At 44.4% G+C, this 18,408-nt stretch overlaps 1 protein-coding gene across 1 annotated transcript; it reads right to left on the bottom strand.

Annotated features, from left to right (window-relative positions):
• Window positions 1-3,850: 3,850 nt before the first annotated feature.
• On the bottom strand, window positions 3,851-5,967 carry FOXQ1 (forkhead box Q1). Its single transcript, XM_027040161.2, has one exon. The coding sequence runs from the start codon at window positions 5,955-5,957 to the stop codon at window positions 4,737-4,739; it is 1,221 nt and encodes a 406-aa protein (XP_026895962.2). The 5' UTR covers window positions 5,958-5,967; the 3' UTR covers window positions 3,851-4,736.
• Between the last annotated feature and the right edge of the window lie 12,441 nt (window positions 5,968-18,408).

Here is an 18,408-nt window from a genome sequence, read left to right as displayed (position 1 = left end):
ATCATTAGTCATATGCGTGCACTCACTGGCATTTTTTACAACTATAAAATTATTATAACAAGTGCACAAACAAGTTTCTTTCCCATGTGGGCAAGGGGCCATTTTTGTTATTTGGGGCCTGGTGTGGAAAAGTGGGAGAGGTGTGCATCTCTCCTCATCATTTAGTGCTCATCATTTAGTGCTTGTCACCAAGACTCACCAGGGAGTGCTGAGTTACACTCAGTCCTCTAGAGAGCCTTCTTCCTCAGTACAGAATTGTACTTCAGTAGGGGTATGCATTTGGCACTCTGCAGAAGTGAGAGAAAGCAGTGCCAATTCCATTGTGGTAGCATGACCACTAATAGAGTAAAGCTAAAGGGTCTAACACACTTCACATCCAGCTTTCTCAGGCAAGTAGTGGACATGACATCTTCCAGAAAAGGACAATTATAGTGGGGCAGCGGGGGGGGGGGGGGGCGAGTTCTTAGTAATGAAAGAAACTACTTACCAGTTTGAGAAATCTGCCTACCATTGTAATAAAAGTGAGTTGAGACAACTATCTGAATAGTTCAACTCAGTTCAGGCCAAAGTATGTTTTGGTCTGAATTATCCAGATAATTCTGTTACAGTGGAAAGAATTCTGAACAGGGAGCTGGATCTTTGTTTCCAAGAGGGTCTGCCAGGAGGAGTGTTTAAGCTACTCTGTGAGCCTGTTTTCTCATCTATAAGATTAGGGGTCTACCTGAGAGTCAATGACTTTAACTTAGTGTTTCCCAGAGGCAGATAAATGTCCAGTTTGTGAAACTGTGCCAGAGTGGAACAAGAGTTGGTATAGGGCATAGGTAATATTCCTTAAGGATGCTTCCAGCTCAGCAAGGTCAACTCTGGGGTGCTCATGGAGGAACCTGTATTCATTGGCTGGGGATGAGAATTTTTCTGATTTTCTTTTTCTTTTTGAGAAACAAGAATCTCACTCACAATTCTACAAGGAGCTTTAGTTAGTTAGGTCGCTTATCCGTAAGCTAAGGGACTTGGAGTAAGCAATCTCCAGGGATGACTGAAGTTATTTACTGCCCTGGCTCACACACAGGCAGAGAGATAGTGGAATGTGGGCCTCCCAGCACAGGACCCCGGCACATTCACTACCTGGCTCCATGCTTCCTATATTTAGAAGAAGCATCTTTTACAGTAGGAAGTGGGTTTTAGATTTATCAGGATGTTTCCACCTTTCACTTCCCAGAGAATTTTTCAGCTCTCCAAAGCGGCGCACTTGATTTCTGGCTGTGGGGAAGGCAGATGCGACTAGGTCTTGCACTGTAAGGGGAGGTACAGCTGGAACGGGATTTGGGGTTCCGCACTTCTCTCCACGCATTTGTTCATCTCTGGAGGTTTTTCTGAGCATTGAAGGGGTGAGGGGAAAAGGGACTGCAAAGTGCCAACGCAGGGGCAGAAGAGGGGATCTTTGAAAACTAACCCACGGAGCCCTTCACCCACTTCTCTGGGTCTCGGCAGGCCTGACCGGTATCAAAGGGCGTTTCCCAAACCAAACAGACTCACACCCCACCCTGGGGTCAGCGCGCTCGGTGGCCGGCGGCCGGGTGTTTGCACAGGTGGGCCAGGACCCCCGCGGCCGGCAAGGGGCCAGCTGGGGGAAGGGTGGGCCGTGGAGGTGGGAGGAGGGCGGTGGGTTCGGCGCAGGGGGAGGGACAGGCAGCCCTAGGCCCACCCGACGCGCGCTGAGCCGGGAGCGGTCCTCCCGGCGGCGCCAAGGAATCCAGTTTTCTGGGCGGTTGTCACAAGCGACAATCTTGGAGGGATTACAACCTCGAAGGCTGCGGCCCGAGGCTTGGGTCCTGCGAGCACTACCGAGCGTGGTCGTTGAGAGCCCCCTTCTCTTCCGCGAGGTGCGGTTCCCGTGGAATTGGAGTGTGGCCTGAACTAAAAGCATCCTTGCAACTTTACATTTTCATTTAGAAAGCCGGAGCTTGTGTGATTCCCCTCCTTTGGGGTCTCCTGTGGCCCAGCAGGGAGAGCCTGGGGAGTGCGAAGGAGAGACAGGGAGGGCACGACAGAACCCCAGGAGCCTCTATCCCTCCACACTCCACATCCTGGGCCCCCAGAGTAATTGGCATTTGGGTCGTGAAAGTTATAGCTTGGAGCTGGTCATAAAAGGCTGAACAGGGACACAAAGTTCAAGTGACTCTGACCATCCTCTAGCAAACCTTACAGTTATTGGGGAGACAGTGAAGGGGACCAGAAGCCAGGGAGGGGATCCCAGTCAATGGGACTCTGGAGTGTTCATTAGGAAAGAAGGACTTTGTTGAAGAGAGGGGAGACTAGCTGTGATAAAAAAAAAAAAAAATCACCTTGCCCTTTGCCTCTTTTACTTCGCTATTGTGTTAACATAAATAAATCAAAGGCGGTTTAAAATCTCCATTTGCAGAACTGATTTCATGTATCAATGTAGAAATGAAGACTGTGGCTTTACAAAACTGATTTAAAAGTAGGCAGCACCTTGCCTCTGGAGGCAAGGCACACAGTTGGAGAGAAATGGTCTACTGGAGTTCAGAAGTACCTCAAGTGGCTGACTTCCTGTTGGCCTTTAAACTCAGAGTGTGTTTGCAAGAGAAAAAGGAAAAGGATTGAGCATATGGGTCCTGATCTTTCCAATCCAGTAAACTTGTTGCCCTATCTCTTGCCCCAGTCCATTTCAGTCTTATTTTTTAGTCTAATTATTGGCCTTGGAGGTGCAAATCTCCACTTCAATGTCTACCTTTTGTCATAATTCAATCCTATTATTATCACCCTTCATGATTACTAAGTAGATATAACCAAAATCTGTCAAGACTTGTTGGTACTAGACTAGCAGATGGGCTTCCCCCCTCCCCCCCCATTTCCTCCAAAAGACAGCATCCTGAAATAAATTCCACTTTCTTTTCCCCACCTCACAATATGTAAATCCTAAATCTCATCTTGTCTTAAATTAGATGAGATCTATCCCAGAACTGCAGGAACAACAATGGGGCCTAAATGTCAGGATTCTGGATTTCTTGTTCTTTGCATTAGTCTTTAGAATACTGAGATCCATAAATTGTTAGAGCCTCACTGCCTTTGAATTTACCAAGAAACAGGTGTTTGCACTGTTTTCTGGTGCTTCCTCCAATCAAAACCTTTCCTTTTTGCTATGAGAAACTGTCTTTGCCCCATCTGAGATAGTATTTTCTCTTCAGATCACAACTGAAATAGGCCTAGCAGCCCCACCTTGACAAATGCTATCCTCATATGAAAGGAGAGTGTGAAAAAAAATTACTACTGATTGGTTCATAAGCAAATTAACTTTTGAATCCCTAAAAAGGTAGGTAGTTTCATTTTGTCAAAAAACACTGACTTTCAAATTGCTTTCTAAAACTACCCTAAAGAAATCTTTGGTGTGTTGAGATGGTCTTATACCACAATTGTTTCTAGCTTTTTGAGCTCCAAATCAGAACCAAGTCACTTAAAAATGTCTGCTTGACTATAACCTTGTTAATAGCTCAATTTGTCTGCTAAGGGATTCTTGTAGGAGAGGGGCGGGCACACACCTTATCATTTTTTCTGATAACTCTTAAGAGAATTTCTCAGAGGTCATTGGTTTGAAGTTTAAAAAATCGTGTTGATGGAAGTCTCATCCTGGATATTTGTACAGCAATTGGTTAGGTAAGGAAACCTGCACTCTGCCTCTACCTTTACTGAATTATTCAAGAAGATACTTGACCCCCACTGGAAATTTTTTGAGAGTCAAACCTCAACCAATTTTCTTGGCAGGGGCAGGGTGGGGTGGGGATGTTAAAAAAAAAAAAGTCTCCATCTCCAACCTACTACCACAAAGTGCTAAAGTCAGTTGTGAGTTTTATTAAAAATAAGCACTATGCCTGGGTTTCATAAAATTTATACATGAATATGTACAGACACAAATAAAATAATATTAAAAATAAAAAATCACACTCGCTTTCATGTGGCAGTGGTCCTGGCACCCCACATAGGTAATGTTAAATTTCCCTTTACAGAAATTGCTTGGCCCAAGGAGACCACAGTTAGAGACCACCGAACCACTAATAAAGCTGTAGCCCGTTGCCTGCAACATTTTCAATTCAGGTTTCAAAAATATATAAATAATTTAATTACAAAACCCAGCCTTTTTTTTTTTTTTTTAATCTTTTGGCACAGTGAAGCATTGGTCAATAGCAGAGAAATGACTGAAGATTCTCTGACACCTCTCTCACACTCAGTCATGCCTGTAAATGCCACATACTTACATAGAGCGGGGCCCCAATAAACCCCAAACAGTAGTCATATCATTTATCATATGAAATGGTTCCCTGATGTGTGTGTGTGTGTGTGTGTGTGTGTGTGTGTTTTAAGGGAAAAATCAATGGAAGGTGCTACAAAAATAGGAATAAGGGAGAGCCTGGGCAGTAAGAAAATAGACAAAGTCTTTGTGAAGTGAAGGAGGGACAGGCTTGGTCAGTAAACTAAAACAATTATGAAGAATTGGTTTAGTTCTCTGTAAAGTCACAAAAGAAAGAAAACATTCTGAACTAAATTAAAACACTTCTGTCAAAAATGCTTTAGCTTTAAGGCACATTTGATGGAAATTTTTCTTTTAAAGTCTTTTTTTTTTTTTTTTTTTGTCTGGCTGGAAAATGCAAAAACCCGAAGCCTGTGTTCCCTGCCTCCCCGATGGCGCCCACCCCTGCTGCCGGGCTCCGCGGCGCAGCTCAGGCCAGAAGCGTCTCCACTGGGTAAGGCAGGTGCGGGCCGGGGCCACCGGCTGAGGACGCCTGCAGCGCCGCGGGCAGCCGCAGGGGGCAGTACAGGTGCGCGCCGCCGCCAGCCGCGGGGCCACGAAACGGCTTGGCGGGGGCCGAGGCAGAGAGGGGCGCAAGCAAGAGGTGAGGCACTGCGGGTGGCGCGGCCGGCGGTGCGTCGGCTCCGCGCGCGCTCAGCAGCAACGGTTCCGCCGCACTGTAAGCGCACATCGGCAGCAGGGCCCCTCCGGAGGCTCCGGGGAGGAGCGCGGGATATGTGGGGAGCGGCGGACAAGGTGCGGCGCCCCATGGCAGCCGCGCCCCTGGGGCTGCGTCCCCGTCTCGGCGGCTGCGGAAGGGCTTGCTTAGGATGCTGTCTATGGCGAAAGAACTGGAAAACTTGCCCGCAGGACTGGCGCGCCCCTCGTGGCGGGCGGGCGAGCGCTCACGGGGAGAAGTCGGGGCGGCGGGCGCGGGCGGAGGGGGCGCAGCGGCGGGGTGGGCCGCGGCCTCCTCTGGCCGAAGCCCTGGTTGGGGGGCTGCCGCCCGGTGGCTGAGGCGCTTGCGGCGGCGGCGGAAGACCCCGTCGGCGAAGGTGTACTCGCTGTTGGGGTTGAGCATCCAGTAGTTGTCCTTGCCCCAGGGCCGCGAGGGGTCGCGCAGCACCTTGACGAAGCAGTCGTTAAGTGAGAGGTTGTGGCGCACGGAGTTGCGCCAGCCCGTGTAGCTTCCGCGGAAGAAGGGGAACTTGCCCATGAGGTACTCATTGATCTCGGCCAGCGTCAGGCGCCCTCCAGCCGAGTCGCGGATAGCCATGGCGATGAGCGCGATGTACGAGTACGGGGGCTTGGGCCGCCGCGTGTACGGCTTGCTGCGCGCGCCCTCGCCGCCCCCCGCGCTCCCCGCACCTGGCCCGGCTGCGCAGGCCTCCGCGTGCCCCGCCGCCACCGCTGCGGGGACCTCCTCCTCAGCTCCTGGCCCGCAGCCTGCGTTCCGCTCGCCGCCGCCCGCCAGCTCCTCGGCGCTGCCGCCCGCCGCCGGGCTGTTGGCCGCGCAGTCCCCGTCCGAGCCCAAGGAATCGTCGCCGGCTGCGGACAGCGGAGATGGTGCGTCGCTGCCGCCGGCACCCTCCAAGTCACTACCTGGCTTGTCCCCGTGGGCCGCGCGGGGGCCGAACACCTCCAACTTCATGACCACACACCCTGTCCCTGCCCCGCGCCGTACCCTTTTCCTTCGCGCGGTCTTGGGAAGCTGGTGCCGGGCGCCGGAATGGAGATCCCGGGGCCACGGGTCCTTGCCTTTCTTTCCCGGGAGCTCTCTCTCCTCTTACGAGAGACAGTCACTTTTCCGTTTACGAGTCTTCTTCCGCTGGAATTTTTTTGGAGGGGTTGTGCTTATTGGGTGAACTAAGAGGGGCGGAGAGGGAGGAGTTGGATGTGTTCTGTCTTCAATTCGAGGATTAGAGACTTCGGGGTGAACGCGTGAGGGGGTGCAGTTCCACCCTCTGGTGCCCAAGTGTGCCGGGCTTGGGACTTCTTGCTGGAAGGAAGAAGCGTGAGCATCTGCTATCCATTCAAGAGACCAGGAGGTGTTCTTCACTGGAGGTCCCAGGTCCCGGGCAGGCGTCCTCGAGGCACGGAGATGGTGCCAGCCTGTGTGCGTGCCACTCTTGGGGGGAGGGTATGGAGCCTTCAGCCTTGAGCGCCCACGGAGCCGAGTCCCCGAGACCGTGGCGTCCGCAGCCGCCTTTCCGTCCCGGGCCTCCGAAGCTGCATCTCCTCGCTGGCCTTCTGCTGCTACGTCTCGCCTCCACCTTCGCCCAAGCCCAATATAACCCCGCGGCGGCTCCGAGGGGGCGGGGCTTGGGCGCAGACGGCAGAGGGGTGGGGGAACAAGGTGGCCAAGGTGGCCGCAGCTCCCCGGAGGGCTCACACCAGGCCGAGGCCATGCGGTAGCGCGGAGGCAAAATCTCCGAGCAGGTTGTTTGTTTTGGGTCCGCCCGGCCCCGCCTTCCGCCTCCCACCAATGAGGAGCCTGCGCGCGGCTGGGGGTGTGCGCGTGTCAGTGAGTGTGCCCGCGTGCCGGCTCCGCCCGCCCGCTCCTCCCTCAGGTGTGAGAGCCCGGCTGCCTAGGAGGAGTCACTACATTTTAGAGCTCAAGGAGGCGATTGGGGCAGTGGAGGGGGATATCTCTAGGGGACACCCGGAAGGGCTGGGTCCAGGGCAGCAAGGACTTCGCTCCCGCCAGCAGTCCTCTTAAACTGCCTGCGGTGTGTGTTTTCCTCCTCTTGGTAGCGAAAACCGTGCTTCTTCGGAAAGCAACCCCCTGTCGTTACTAACGAAGTGCTAAACAGCAAAGACCGCGCAGGACACTCTGCGGGGATCGCTTATGGGAGCCACATGCTGTGCACCTTTCTGTGGTTTCCCCTTTGCTGGCTTTCTTTTCTTTTCTTTTTCATTTCTTTTCTTCTCTTTTCTCTTTTCTTTCTCTTCTTTCTTTCTCCCTTCCTTTCTGAGTAAAATACTGGACTTGAAATTGTGTACCTTTTTTTTTTTTTTTTCCAGTGGCCTTGACTGTTGCTCGATAAATGGCCTCTGACTTTCACTTTTGTTTTTCTGTACGTTTTTCTTTACCTGGCTGGTGGCTCTTGGGTAAAAGGAGTGTTCCCCTCTTCCTTGGGACAACTGTGTCTGGCGCAGGGTGCCAGGCTCTGCCGGCGTGTCTACCCCTGCGGAATCCTCCCGACGCGAGCCGGGCGGAGAAGAGCTATTCCCGGGGTTCCGACTGTAGCAGGAACGAAAGGGAGGGCGTGTTCCCGAGGGCAGGGGCCTAGAGCACCATGTGTTTACGACCATTACTTTCCAGTCCTTCACCTTGAGGACTTTGGCTGTGGTTTCCGACCAACAGGAAAGGGGGTCCTTTCTCTGGGCGGTTGGGCCTACGTGGGGTCAATACCCCAGGGAGGGGGCGCCCTGGACCCCCGGAAGGGTGCACTTATAACCCGCTGCCCTTCCACGCTGAGGTTTCCTCCTTTTTCCTGCCTTTGTTGAAAATAGCGACGGAGCTGCTAGTACGTGGGAGCTCACCTTTGATGTTTATTTTATTACTTTCCACCATTTGTGTAGAAAACGTACACAATCCTCTCTTATCTTTATTCAGGCGGTTTTGAAGGCATTTAGAATGGGGCGAACAAAATGACAGACCCATTGGCGGCTCTGTTATTTTCGTGTTTGGAGAAATGATCACGTTTGGAGATTAGATTGACGTTTATTGCGTGTTTGAGTTGGGAACCGGGTGGGAAATGTATTCTTTTCCATAGATGAACCTCCCTGTAGGAGATCTGCTTACCCTAGCCCTGGGGGTTTATGGTTCCTTGGACCTGGAGAAGGGGAGTGGGCTGGGGCAAGAAAGCAGCCAGGTAAAGAGTCACAGATTTGGCTAGGGATAAAAGACACTCGCAATGAATGTCATCCTCATTTGAATTCTGGAGGTGGGCAGGGCAGGAGAAGGAAGGGCTATTTTATGGGTGAGATAAGCCCCCTTGAGTTGAGGTGGGGGCCAGTTTGGCTGCAGAGTCTAAGGGAGGCCTCTGAGACATTCCAGCACCAAGGTGTCCTGTCATCACCCAGTTCCATCTTAAGAGATGGCCAGGTGTGCTGTCCCACAGAACCGAAGCCACACAGCTACTACAAAACCCCTGACCCTGATACAGCCCAGACACCTCCAGGTTTGCAGCAACACTCACCTCATTGGGAAGTCCCCCTCCTTGGACCCCCAGGGGACTCCTCCACGTGTTCCTAAAGCACCCGCCTATCTCTCCTCCTCCCTCACCAAATCTCCCAGCCCAGGTGTTCTGGGCGTTCTCATGTTAGTCTGGAAAGTTCCAGTGAACTATTAAAAGGGATATTGTTCAGAGAGAAGAAAATTGAGCAACATACTGGTCCCTGCTGCCACTCACACATGACCGTGTGACCTTGGGGCTGCCCTTTGGATCTTCTTCACTTATAAAAAGAGGCCATCAGAATGGAATTCCAAGTTTTTTCCCAATCTTGCACACATAGTTTTTTGGCACTTGTTTTTTCTTGGGTTGAATGAACAGCAGGTGCACATCTGCCTCTGGGGAGTTTGCAGGGCCAGGGGGCATAGATATCCAGCCACCTGGACTACAGTGGCAGTGGCTCTCTTTGCCTTAGCCTGCTAGCTCCAGAATGCATGTAATCCCAGCCTAGTGAGAAGAGGGAGGGCGATTGTGGATCTCCTGGGCAGGCAACCTGGGCGTGGGGCTTTGTACAAAAAGAGTGTTGTGCCCCCTTCCCCCCACCAAAGAAGTCAGACTTCCCCCAATCATGTCCCATTTTTCCCCTTTTTACTCAGCACCTTCCCCCCTTCCCCATCCTCAGAAGCAGCAGACCCTCTCCTTACCCCATCTTATGTGGGGAAAGGACATGTCAGTCACTCCTATGGCATAGGCCTTCCCCTTCCTCAGTGCTAGGACACTGGTAGGCTGTTGTCAGTAGGTTTGGAGCCTAAAAAGGTTTGAAGGGAAGGGTGGAGGTGGGAGAATTCTCAGCAGGAAATACTTTCTTAATATCAGAGTGACTTACAAATTGCCGGTGGACTTTGGAAAGGAAGGACATGGTGAGAATTTCAAGGTGGGCTACCTTGAAAAACTAAAAAGATCCCCAGGAACTAGAATGTAAGCCCCACTAAGGCAGGGGTTTTGTCTTTTTCCTTCCCTGCTGTGTCCCCAATCCTTGCCTCCAGAATGAGTGTCACATTATGCCATTTCCTAAGGCATGCTGCATGTCTTCAATTAAGATCAGAAATAGAATTTCTCTTTCCCTTTGTGGTTTACTTTGGTATATTATCTTTAACTGTTGTCTACAGCCAGGAAATAATTCACCTTTTGCAGATTTAAGAACAATGAGAATGGATGGAGAAGGGCATCCATTCTCTGCATCTTTATCCACATCTTCAAGCTTAGACACTGTAAAATCACATGCAATGTTTTGTAGTTCATAAGTTCTCCAGAAATGCTTGGAGATTTCTGTTCCCTAATTCCTCAGTCCTTTGGGGGTCTGCTATTGATGGATTAATAATAAATAATAAATGGTGGAACCTGACCAAACACTTGCAGGTATGAAAGATTAATTAGCTTGTTTTTCTCCCTTTTAATTTCCATGGGGAAAAGTGAATACACTATGGCCAAGGATGAATACACATTTTCATGATCTTGTAGCTTCCATGAAGTGGTTTTAGGCAAAGGAGAGTAATGCATCTATCTGCAGAGACCAAGAACTAACTTAACTGTGGAAACTATCTGCATGTTTACTAATTTGATAGGGCTTCATTCTGATATGGAAGGGAAATAATTTAATTCCTAAAATACCTAAGGTAATTTGGTAGACTGGAAATTGACTCTTAGTGGAAATACTGATGAGTTGTCCCATGAATTAGAAGAGCATACAGCCTTTGTACAGTGGGAACATGGAATTACCTTGATAACATTCCCTGTGGGTAACATAGAAACAGCTTTAAGTTTCTTGCCTTGTTAACCTCTGCTGGTAGCTGATGTTGGCCTCAGGTATGAAGAGAAGGTTAACTTAAAATCACTTTTCTATGGGGACCTGGGCCTCTGGGTGAGTCTACATTATGGTGCTGTTAAGTACTGAAGAGCCACAGGCAAAGAGGACAGGCTAATGTTCAGAGCCCCAAAGCAAAATGCATGGCATTGGATCTGTGTAAATTCTCTCTTGAGGAACAGAGAGGGTCCTGACTTGTGATGCTGGAAGTTAGGTGGCAGTGAAGTTTCTTTTCAAAGGTAAAGCCCAGCTCCTTCTCTCTTCCTTTCTCTTAGTGAAAACATATGGGAAGCAGCACTTTGTGCCCTGTTATAATCCACACTTCCATTGTTTGGCTGATTTTTTTTTTTTTTTTGGTAGATTTTGAACACTTGGGAAGAATCTCACAGAGATTCAGGGTGGATGTGGGAGGATGGAGATAAAACCTAGGTAATTTTACATATGTATGTAGTAGACACAGGCTTGTGTGTCTGTTTGCTGCCTTTGTTCTGGCACTCTGCTGCTGTTGGTACTCTGGCCCAGCCCATAGACACAGTTTAATCAAAGCAGCCCAGGATTTGGCTAGGCATTAATGATCAGGAACAAACCCAAGGGCTATCATTGAAGTTTCTTTTGAGAGTCCAAAAGTCACAACCAGCTAGAAACCCCTTGGGCTTTCATTGAACTGAGGCATTGTTGGGCTACATGAGTGCAACCTCCAGTTAGTGGGTCCTGGGGGGTGGGGTATGGCAGACAAGCAGGACTAGTGATGGTGGAGAAGAGAGAAAGTAGCTACAGACAAATTGGGGAAGGGTAAAGGAGAAGGAGAGAAGATGTGAAGATATAAAGGAGATCAGCCACAGTATGGCAGGGATTAGAGATCACTGAAAAAGCTGTCTGATTCTGCAATTTAGAGATCAAATCCTGCACTATGTATGAAATAATATCAGAGAATGAAAGAAAGTCCCTGGGATTATTTATTATAATAAAATAATAGCTTTGATACTGTGGTCTTGGAGTCCATCCCTTCAGAGCTGACCAAGTCTGAGGAACCCTTCTTGTCCAATTCTAGTCCAGTTTCCCTATTACCTGAAATTCTTTAAATTTTAAATTTTAAGTATTAACAGGTGAGCAAGAAAAATTGAACTTCCTTTTGCAATGAATTATCCAGTTCTCTCTTTTTAACTTTGAGGCTGCCATTTTCCATAACAAATGAAAAAATCAGACCCTCCCTCAATGTTTGCAAAGAGAAGACTCTCTTTCCAAATGAAGTTCTTAATGTGGTGCCTCTGACTCTTACACCCCTGGGACTGCCCCATTGTCACACTGTCATACAGATCCTGGTGAGAGAGGGACAGGTGGCAAATGAGATCTACTTAGTATCCTTGGATACACAAATATGAGAATGTACAAGCAAATAAAACAAAACAAGGGTCCCACTTAGCTCTTCCCATTGGGTTAGGGAAAGGTCTGTGTCATTGTTGCCTTGGCCAATAGTACCTATCTGTGGAACCCACAGTCTAAGTTTGTGTGTATGGGACAGAGGTAGAGTGAACCCCTCCATTTAACTCTAGAGAAGGTGTTATTATTCTTAGGATAGGTGTGGACTTTGGAGATGGATAATCTTGGGTTTCTATTCTTGTTCTACCAGGCAAGTTACTGGGCCTCACTTTTCTTCTTCTTCTTCCTCCTCCTCCTCCCCTTCTTCTCCTCCTCCTCCTCCTCCTCCTCCTCCTCCTCCTCCTTCTTCTCCTTCTTCTCTTTCTTCTTCTTCTTCTTCTTCTTCTTCTTCTTCTTCTTCTTCTTCTTCTTCTTCTTCTTCTTTTCTCCTCCTCCTCATCCTTCTTCTTTTCTTTTCTTTTCTCTTTTCTTTTTTATCTAGAAAAATAACTCTTGTTTATTTTACAATAAAAATATTGTAACAACTGAACTCCTAGATTCCACAGTCTTTGTCTTTCTCATTCCCCTTCATCTTGGGGGAGATCATCTTGCAAAGATAAACCCAGTTGGGAAAATTCCTTGGCAGTAATCAACTAAGCGAAATTTCCAGGTGGAAACTGGAAAAGGGAAAAACAGTCTTGGGTGATTGGGAAACTTCCTTGGGATATTTAGACCTAGCATTCAGCTAATGCCTTAGCCACTGTTCTAGAAATAAAGAGAAAAATCAATCCCCTTGTTCTTCTTCTAGAAAATTGAGGACAATTGTTTTGTCCAGAGAGGGTAAAACCCATGTTAGCAAATCACATAGGAAAGATTGTGACCGAGCTGTGAAGAGAATATCTGGCTGTCTAAGGGTCTATCTATCTTTCTATCTATCATCTATCAACTTTTTATCATGGAAAATTTCAAGCATATACAAAAATAGAAACAATAGTATAACAGAATCTCATGTAATCATCATCCCAATCAATATTTACTAATTTATGGCCACTCTTGTTTCATTTGTATCTTCACTGTGCCTACTTCCCACCCTTCCCTAGGTTTTTGTGGATCAAATCCAAGAGACCATATTATTTATTTTGTAATTAATATCTCTAAAAGATATGGACTTATTTTTTAAAAAATAAAAATATAACCACAGTATCATTATCAAATCTCAAAATATTACTAATATTTTCATAGTATTATGAAATATCTAGTCAGTATTTAAATTTCCCTAGTAGTCTCAAAGAAGATATTTGCAAATGATATATCTGATAAGGGATTAATATCTAAAATATGTAAAAGACTTCTACAACTCAACACCAAAAAACCCCAAATAATCTGATTTAAAAAATGGGCAGAGGACCTGAATAGACATTTTTCTCAAGAAGACATGAAAATGGACAACAAACACATGAAAACATGCTCAACATCACTATTCATCAGGGAATTGCAAATCAAAATCACAATGAGATGTAACCTTACACCTTACACCTGTCAAAATGGCTAGAATCAAAAGAACAAAGAAATGGAAAGTGATGGCAAGGACATGGAGAAAAAAGGAACCCTTGTTCAGTTTTGGTGGGAATTCAAATTGGTGCAGTCAAAACCAGTATGGAGTTTCCTCAAAAAATTAAAAATACAATTACCATATGTATCTCCAATGCTGGGTAGCTACCCAAAGGTAATGAAAACACTAATTTGAAAAGATGTGTGGACCCTTATATTTATTATAGTATTATTTACAATAGCCAAGATATGGAAGTAACCCAATGTCCATCCATAGATGAATGAATGAAGAAAAGTGAATGGGATATTACTCAGTCATAAAAATGGATGAGGTCTTGTTATTTGTAACAATAGGGATGGACCTAGATGGTATGATGCTAAATGTACTAAGTCAGAGAAAGACAAATACCATATGATTTCACTCAAATGTGGAATTTAAGAAACAAAACGAATAAAAAAACAAACAAGGAGACAACAGAATCTTAAATACAGAGAACAAACTGATGGTTACCAAAGGAAGTGGGGGGGGTGGTGGTATGAGTGAGATAGGTGAAGGGGATTAAGAGTTCACTTATCCTGGGGCACCTGGTTCAGTTAGTTAGGTGCCCAACTTTTGATTTTGACTCAGGTCATGATCTCAAGGTTCATGGGCTTGAGATCTGCATTGGGCTCTGCTCTGACAGTATGGAGCCTGCTTGGGATTCTCTTTCTCTTCTCTCTCTGCCTTTCCCCTTTCATATGCTCTCTCTCTCTCTCTCTTTCAAAATAAATAAACATTTTTTTAAAAAAAGAATACACTTATCCTGAGAAGCACTGAGTAATGTATAGAACTGTTGAATCATCGTATTGTACCCTGAAACTAATATAACACTATATGTTAATTATACTTTAATAAAAATACTTAAAAATTTCCTCAATAGTGTCATTTTTTAAAAAAACATATAATTTATTGTCAATTTGGCTAACATCCATTGTGTAAAATGTGCTCTTGGTTTTTTGGGTAGATTCCTGTGTTTCATCTCTTACATACAACACCCAGTGCTCATCCCAACAAGTGCCCTCCTCAATGCTCATCACCCATTTTCCCCTCTCCCCCACCCCCCCATACACACTCAGTTTGTTTTCCACATTAAATATGGGGAACAAACAGAGGGTTAATGGAGGGATTGTGGGAGCAAGGATGGGCTAAATGGGTAAGGGGGCATTAAGAAATCTACTCCTGAAATCATTGTTGCACTATATGCTAACTAATTTGGATGTAAATTAAAAAAAATAAAATAATAAAAAAAGAGTCTCTTATGGTTTGCCTCCCTCCCTCTCTGTAACTATTTTTATTCCCCTTCCCTTCCCCCATGGTCTTCTGTTTAGTTTCTCAAGATCCACATATAAGTGAAAACATATGATATCTGTCTCTCTCTGACTGACTTATTTTACTCAGCATAATACCTTCCAGTTCCAACCACCTTGCTGCAAATGGCATGATTTCATTCTTTCTCATTGCTGCATAGTAGTCCATTGTATATATAAACCATATCTTCTTTATACATTCATCAACTGATGGATATTTAGGCTCTTTACATAATTTGGCTATTGTTGAAAGTGCTGCTATAAACATTGGGGTACATGTGCCCCTATGAATCAGCAGTCTTATGTCCTTTAGATAAATCCCTAGTAGTGCTATCCCGATAGTGTCATTTTTAATGAACAATTAGTTTGATTGATCCAGACTCCAAAGGTCCTCCCATTTTGTTTAGTTGATAAGTCTTCTAATTATCTTGAATTTATAGATCTTACTTGCCTGTTTTTAATTTATCATTGAAATTTAATTGTTAAATAAGTCAGATTGTTTGTCCTGTAGATTTTCCTACCATTTGGACTTTTTGATTATGTAGTATTGGTTAACATGTTCTTTCCCCTATATTTTTGGTGATTTGACAGATCTAGAGGCTCGACTGTATTTAGCTTTTATTTTTGTTTTCCAAGAATACTGATGATGTGCATTTCTCTATGGAGGCTCATAATGACTGGTTATTGGCTGTTCTTTTTGTAAATTAAGATATTTGTGAATTTGAGTCTAAGCTTGATTCATCTGTTATAAAACTCTCCATCAGCTTATTGTCTCATGGTCTTTGCATCCATTGATGACAGTTGCCTGTTGCCATCAGGTATTGCAAGATTGTGACATTACTATTCCACCACTTCTTCTTTCTTTATAAGTTAGAATACTTATGTAAGAAAAACCTTTCCTCATCAATTGTTTGTTACTTGGATCAGTCTGTGCAGAATAGTAGGGTAAATGTTTAATTCCTTTTATTTACCTGTTTTCAAATAATTTGATGGTCCTAGGATTCTGCAAAGGACACACACACACACACACACACACACACACACACACACACACACACCTATATAACTATATAATTAACTAACAGCTTTTTAAACATCTATAGTGTATTTAAATCCATTCATAGCCTTCTAGATTTCTTATCTGACCAGATATTACAGACTCACTACATTTTCTGCCTCATACCTAGAATTATCTATTTATCCAAGTAGTCCTAGTTCTTTGTTCATAGAAATAGTATTGAGACCAAAATCTAAGTTCTAGAGGTGTGCACTGCTTATGGGTGGGTCATTTTTTCCACGATTTTACAGTGGACAGTACTAGGAAGAAAAATTTGCTTAAAGAAAATGCATGATATTTCTAATTCACTGTAGGATTATGAGGTTTTTACTTAAGTTTTTTGTTGTTTTGTTTTAGTTTTAGTTTTGTTTTTGTTTTTGTTTTAGAGAGAGAGAGTATGTGCAAGTGGAGGAAAGCAGCAGAGGGAGCGAGGGAGAGAGAGAGAGAGAGAGAGAGAGAGAGAGAGAACCTCAAGCAGGCTCCATGCTCAATGTGGAGCCTGATGTAAAACTTTATCTCACAACCCTAGGATCATGACTTGAGCTGAAATCAAGAGTCAGATGATCAACCAACTAAGCCACCCACACACTCATTTACTTAAGTTTTTCATTTGATATCTGTATCTCTTTTCTCTTGTGCTGAATATCACATCAGTATAATTATTTATTTGCTTTATCATTCCTGTGTATATGTGTATAGGTGTGCATCTCTATTCTTGTATCAAAATATCAATCCCAATTTTTTGATAATAATGTGGTGACTGAAAACAGTTTTAGTTCTTTTTTTTACATATATATATATACGTGTATATATATATATATATATATATATATATATATATGTGTGTGTGTGTGTGTGTGTGTGTGTGTATATATATATATATTTTGGTTAGTTAGCATACAGTGCAATGTTGGTTTTAGGAGTAGACTTCAGTGATCCATCACTTACATACAATGCCCAGTGCTCTCATAACAAGTGCCTTCTTTAATACCTATCACCCATCTAGCCTATTCCCCACCTACCTCCTTCCATCAACCCTCAGTTTGTTCTCTATAGTTAAGAGTTTTTTGTGGTTTGTTTCCCTCTTTCCTCTTTCCCCCCTCTTCCCATATGTTCATCTGTCTTGTTTTTTAAATTACATATATGAGTAAAATCATATAGTATTTGTCTTTCTCTGATTGACTTAGTTCGTTTAGCATAATACATTCTAGCTCCCATGACATTGTTGCAAATGACAAAATTTCATTCTTTTTGATGGCTGAGTAATATTCCTACACACACACACACACACACACACACACGGACATTTGGGCTCTCTCCATAGTTTGGCTACTATTGATAATGCTGCTATAAACATTAGGTGCATGTACCCCTTTGAATCTGTATTTTTGTATCCTTTGGGTAAATACATAGCACTGCAATTGCTGGATTGTAGGGTAGTTCTATTTTCAGTTTTTTGAGGAACCTCCATAGAAGTTTGAGTTTTACTTGTTTGTTTTTGTTTTTGTTTTTGTTTTTGCCCTTAGAGAATACATCTCACTAGGTACACAAATTACCAACTATTAGAGTAACTTCAGATAATTGGACTCTAGTGATTAAAACTTCAACTTGATATTTGGTTAGTATCATTTGGTGAATTTGGTTTTTATTTCCTCCATTGTTTTCAGTTTTTTTCATAAGTATATAATATTTACCTGGTTTTGAAGTCAAAGCTATAATATGAGATATATTCAGGGAAATTTAGTTTTCATCCTTGTTTCAGGATAACCAATTGATCCAAGTTTAAAATTTTACCCTTTATACTGGTTTGCCAGAGCCATCATAACAGAATATCACAGACTAGGAGGCTTAAACAACAAAAACTTATTTGTTCCAATCTGGAGACATGGTGCATTCGTGGTCTACAATAGTACTTTCACATTATCAGAAGACAGAGATGTTATCAGTCCATGTGACATCAGAGCACCATGAAGTTGGTGAGTAATAATGGGAGCTATGTAATTGGTGTTAATGTGTTGCATAGTATGTATTGAGTCCTGATCAAATGATGGGATCAGTTGTTTATTACAAGGTCTTGGTGGTGTGGACATTTTCTCAGTGTGTCTTTACTTAGACTTGCTGTGTGTATACATGTCTCTTTAGTGTCTCTTTGCATTCAAATTTCCTCTTTTTATAAGGACACCAATAAGATTGGATTAGGGTCTTCCCTAAGGACCTCATTTTGATTTAACCACCTTTTAAAAGACCTTATCTACCATTACAGTCATGTTCAGAGGTACTGTGGGTTAGAACGTCAACATATAGATTTTGGTGAGAGGACTCAACCCATATCACACTCCCATTTAAAATATCTAAGTCAACACACATATGTTCATGTTTTCCTCCATGTAGATAATGTTTAAATATTACATAGTTAGTTCTCTCTATATTTTTAATAATAAAATATTCTAGAGATCACTCCACGGCAGTATATAGAATTGCTCCTATTTGGAAGATAATATTTTAATAGTTCATTGAGCTCAAGAATTTTCTGACATTAAAGAAAATATATTAATTTTTCACTCAACTTAAGACTTCAAAGACGGTAAGAGAGATATATGAGGCATAAAAATGAATGACTATGTATGGCTGGAATGGCCTTGAGGTCCTTGTATATACTGACTTCAGACTCCATGAATGACCTTGGAGTGACCTGTCTTGTTACTGTTCTATTTTTCCATATAAGATAGAGGCAAGGACATATGTA

The sequence above is a fragment of the Acinonyx jubatus genome, chromosome B2 (genome assembly GCF_027475565.1).
Source record: "Acinonyx jubatus isolate Ajub_Pintada_27869175 chromosome B2, VMU_Ajub_asm_v1.0, whole genome shotgun sequence".
NCBI classification, from domain to species: domain Eukaryota; kingdom Metazoa; phylum Chordata; class Mammalia; order Carnivora; family Felidae; genus Acinonyx; species Acinonyx jubatus.
This window is presented reverse-complemented; position numbering and strand designations above follow the sequence as displayed.

Coding starts and splice junctions, on each gene's coding strand:
- FOXQ1 (XM_027040161.2), bottom strand. CDS start 5,957: ATGAAGTTGGAGGTGTTCGGCCCCCGCGCGGCCCACGGGGACAAGCCA.